The 4,847-nt window shown below is 51.6% G+C and overlaps 1 protein-coding gene across 1 annotated transcript; it reads left to right on the top strand.

Annotated features, from left to right (window-relative positions):
- The first annotated feature begins 3,117 nt into the window (after positions 1 to 3,117).
- Positions 3,118 to 4,065, top strand: LOC144252520 (olfactory receptor 2G2-like). Its single transcript, XM_077794791.1, has one exon. The coding sequence runs from the start codon at positions 3,118 to 3,120 to the stop codon at positions 4,063 to 4,065; it is 948 nt and encodes a 315-aa protein (XP_077650917.1).
- The last annotated feature ends 782 nt before the right edge of the window (positions 4,066 to 4,847 follow it).

Here is a 4,847-nt window from a genome sequence, read left to right as displayed (position 1 = left end):
CTCTCTGTATGTTAGGGACACTGAGCTTTGACTCCCAAAGTGTTTCTTTTGAATTCTAAAATTTCACTTCATTAAAACTTTCTACTTTAAGCTCTTTGTATATCCTAGAGATCCATCCTTTGTCAGAAGAGCAGCTAGCTAAGACTTTCCCCTGGGTGCTCTCTCTTCACTAATAATGGTCTGATGGGAAGAGGCTTTGTAACCCAAGGCCATCCCAAGTTCCCCGAGCTTGGGGGTCCTACTGACAAAGCCGTTGCCTCCAAGCTGAGAGCTGACCCTGCATTTTCTCCTAGGAGTTTCTAGCTTCTGGTCTGATTCCCAGGTCTTTGATCCATTTTCAGGATCAAAGTGCAGGATGGGAGGTGAGGTCGAGTCCCATCCTTCTACACCTGGGTAACCAGATCCCCAGCACCAGTGGGCACAGGGGCTGTCTTTTCTCCAGGGCATGTTTGGGCACTTTGTCAAGGATAGGTTGACGGTATTTGTTAGCGCAGAAAAAGACCTGGATGAACAAAAACTTCACACATGAGCCAAAAGCCTTTATTCAGAAACAGTTCTAATGGACCCACTTTATTTATGGTTCTTTATTCATGGTCCTGATGGACCCACTCTCCTGGTGGAAAATGAGCCACTGAATAAAGAAGGGGGACTGGACTTATATAGGTGACTTAATTAATGCCAGAGCGTGTCTCATGGAGGGTCTGGGGTCAGTGGTCAGTGGCCCCGATGGAGGGTCTGGCATCAAAGGCCAGTATTATCTCCTTCCCCTGGGGCCTCACTGTACTGTCACTGAGAAGGACTTATGTGTGGAAGGGTCGATAGTTGGGCTTCTTCCTAGAGACTGTGGTCTAGTCCTGGAAGGCTCTGTCCTCCCCAGGGCTCATCTTGTCCCTGGGAGATATACTGGAGAGGATGGATGTCCCCAGTGAGTGGCTTCCTTCCCCTCCCTTTCCCCAGGCCTTACTATGTTGGGTTTGTCACTTTCCACATCTCATGGGGTCTAAGTGGCTGGGCTCTGGGTCTTCTGGCCTATGGGTCTGTTTTTATACCAGGGCCATGAAGTTTACTGTAAGGAATGTAATGATGACGTGTTGCAGCCCAGGTTTCTTAGCTTTGCAACCAAAGCACAGAGTGTTACCAGTATGCTGTTGGTCTTGTATGCCAGCCTCGGTCTGAGGCAGGAGCCTAAAACTGTTCCTGAAACATCCTCAAAATTACTACTGCAATTGCTAATTCTGTGTTATCATTTCTAATGTGCTATTGGATACCCTCCCCATATTTTATTAGGGATTGCACAAACCATAATTTATGTTGGCTTTTGTAAATTTTTAATTTTAGATGTTTTTATCCAAGAATTCTTTTCTGATAGTTTTCCAACAATTTTTTCTTAATTATCTTACTTTGTTGAGCAGGAGTCCCAAACTGTGAATACTCTGGCTGTTGGATAGGTTTCTTTTGAATTATATATTTTAATACTCTCTTCAAATTTGGGCATGAAACTTTTTTTTTAGTGATCTGGTTTTATGAACACAAGCTAGAGAAAACACGGTCCACACTCTGGTGCTGCCCATGAGTGGACTTTTATTAGGGCCCAACACCCCTTTCACCACAGCCCATGCAGTGCATGCACTTCCTCGGGCGGGGAGGTGGGGGGAGCAGGATCAGACAATAAGGAGGCTGTGGGCATTTCCATGTTGTGATGGTCAGATTGTGGTGCAGCAGCCAGAAGGGGGTCCTGTTGCCTGATGCCCGGGGTTTCCCTGTTGCCCAGCTGTCATGCTGTGGAGCCCTGCTGACGTGCACAGGGTTAGCGCAGCTCAGGTGGGTGGCACAGTCACAGTGTCTCTGAGGTATGACTGGAGCAGCAGGGCCTCTTCTACCAGGGGCGGGGCCTTTGTGTCCTCCTCCCTTGAGAGTCACGTGACCCGCACACCAGTTGACCACACTGCAGTGAACTCCCTTGGGAAGGCTAGAGATGCACATTGCGGGGTAGGGGTGACTTTTCAGCCATCCCTCTGCTGGGCACTCTTGTTGTGTGTGGCTTCCCCTGGCTCTGTGAATCTCACAAACAATTCTGAAGAGCCACATGCCCCTTGTTGAAGGCAACAAGATAAAATTTTAAAAAGCATTAAAACCCAAAACTCTCCTTTGCCAAAGATTTCATAAGAACAAAGGTTCAGGCGTACCTACCAGTAAAGAATTCTTTTCTCTGTTTCTGATTTTGCCGCACTGGGGACAGAAGCCTCGTGCATGCTGGGCAGTGCTCCACCACTGAGCTCCGACTTCTCTGCTAAGAGGAGTCCTTCTGGTAGCTGTGGCCTGCAGGAAGGACTGGCCGTGGTCAGCAGCGTCCTCCTCCTAGCTGCTTCTGGTGATAGGAATGTCATTCTGTACCTGTGCCCTGAGCCAGTGCCTACAGTACGAAGGTCCCCAAAGAAGGGAGTCAAAATCACAGAGATGACATGTCCCCAGGAAAACTAGTGTGGGGGCCAGAGGCACCTGGTCTCAAAAGGGAGGCCACAAAATGTGAGAACACACGACCAAGAAGCAAGGACTGAGGGAAGCAGGAGGCGGGGAGTGGCGTGAGGCCAGGAGAGAGCTTCCACCACCCCAGACGGTGTCTTTGCCAGGTCACCCAAGTCTCAGGAGCTGGCTTTTACTTAGTGAAATCAAACCCAGCATCTCTCACCCACTTAAACCTGTATAACTAGTGTCCAGACTTGGGCATGACGAAAAACAGACTTTATTCCCCTTATTTGAAAAGTGCTAAAGTAAGACCTGAGGTTCTGTCTTTAGTTGGAATATCTCAGTCTCTACCTTTCTGTAACCAGGAAGACAGTGACGAACAGGAGTAGGCTTAGATAAGTTGGAAAGGTGATCTAGTTTATTCCAGACTTGTAAAACCTTCAAGTTGCCCTCTGCTCTGCTTTGGATGGCAAGACCTGGACAGTCCACCTCACACCATCAGAGGCAGACACCAGGACACAGAGCCCAGCCACCTGCTGCCCGCTTCAAGGGAGCCGCCCATGAGCGCCCTCCTCGGAGGTGGCAGGCCACAGGGACCTGGTGGGGCCTGCCATCTTTCCCAGCTGTGCCTCGGCACCTGTGGGGATGTGGATGCAGAGGGGTGTCAACGAGAGCGGCCCAGCAGGCTTCATCCTGGTGGGATTCTCGGACCACCCTCGGCTGCAGAGGGTTCTATTTGTGACCATCTTGGCCTTGTACCTGCTCACCACCTTGGGGAACTCAGCCATCATCCTGGTGTCCCGCTTGGAGCCCCGACTGCACACACCCATGTACTTCTTCCTCTCCCACCTGTCCCTCCTGGACCTCAGCTTCAGCAGCAGTGTCTTGCCCCAGCTCCTGGTCAACTTGTGGGATCCCTTCAAAACCATCTCCTATGGCGGCTGCGTGGCTCAGCTGTATGTCTCTCTAGCGCTAGGGTCCACCGAGTGTGTCCTCCTGGCTGTCATGTCCTACGATCGCTACGTTGCCGTGTGCCGTCCCCTCCATTACACTGTCTTGATGCACCCCCGCCTCTGTCACTCCCTGGCGGCTGCCGCATGGCTCAGCGGACTGGCCACCACCCTAGTACAGTCCACCCTCACACTGCGCCTGCCCTTCTGTGGGCATCGCCACGTGGATCACTTCTTCTGTGAGGTCCCCGTGCTCATCAAGCTGGCCTGTGTGGACACCACCTTCAAGGAGGCTGAGCTCTTTGTGGCCAGCGTCCTGTTCCTGGTGCTGCCCCTGTCGCTCATCCTGGTGTCCTACGGCCACATCGCCCAGGCCATGCTGAGGATCAGGTCGGCTGCTGGCAGGAGGAAGGCCTTTGGGACCTGCTCCTCCCACCTGCTGGTGGTCACCATCTTCTATGGGACCATCATCTTCATGTACCTGCAGCCGGCCCGGAGCCGATCCAAGGACCAGGGCAAGTTTGTCTCCCTGTTCTACACGGTGGTGACTCCCGTGCTCAACACTCTGATTTACACTCTGAGGAATGAGGAGGTTAAAGGGGCACTGAAGAGGGTCCTAGAGAAGGTCCTGGGAGTAAGCTGTACATGATTGTCAAAAAGGTGTACATGCAACATGGTGAAGGGCATCTTTTTGTAAACACATTTATCATCTGAAAACAGAACACTTTTGTGTCATTTTCTGTCTAAATTCCCTGGAATTCATGCAGATTCCCAACTTGACCGCCACTCAGTAGTAGTGCGGCGTGAACCCTCGGTGCCCTAGGCTCAGGGGACTTTCTGTGAAGTGCATTATTTGTGAAGCACTTATGAGACTCACTGTAAATCCGTGCTTTGCCAGACTGAGGTGAGCAGGGGCATGTTGGGGATGTCCAGGGCAGCCAGCCCCTTGGTGAAGACACAGCTTCTCTTTGTGCCTTCTCACAGTTGCAGAGGGATGCAGGGCCCATGTGCTTACCGGGATGCTGCTGACATGGCTGCAGGGTAAAAGGGGTGTGTGTGGGTGTGTGGAGGTGTTGGTGAGCTGTCCTGTGACCAGTCCTTCACTGCCCCAGCAGCTCACCTGCTGAAGGCAGGGAAGAGATGGGAGAGGGTTGACACCGCACAGGGACCAGGACTTCCTTCCACGTGACAGACAGCGGGCAGCAGGGCCGCCTCTGGCTGGGCTTCAGATCTGATGAGCGTCAAGTTTCTAGGCGTCAAGTGAGACTGGCGTCTGCTTCCTAAGAAATACGCAGTTGTGTGCTCTTCTCTGGAGTCCACGGAGGTATGAACAGGGCACCCATGGCTGCTGGATGGCTACATTTCCATCACAAAACACAGCTTACATAATTTTAAGGTTTATCTTTCAGGGAAAAGCGTCATAAAAGTGAT

Source organism: Urocitellus parryii, unplaced genomic scaffold (genome assembly GCF_045843805.1).
Source record: "Urocitellus parryii isolate mUroPar1 unplaced genomic scaffold, mUroPar1.hap1 Scaffold_45, whole genome shotgun sequence".
NCBI classification, from domain to species: domain Eukaryota; kingdom Metazoa; phylum Chordata; class Mammalia; order Rodentia; family Sciuridae; genus Urocitellus; species Urocitellus parryii.
This window is presented reverse-complemented; position numbering and strand designations above follow the sequence as displayed.

Coding starts and splice junctions, on each gene's coding strand:
- LOC144252520 (XM_077794791.1), top strand. CDS start 3,118: ATGCAGAGGGGTGTCAACGAGAGCGGCCCAGCAGGCTTCATCCTGGTG.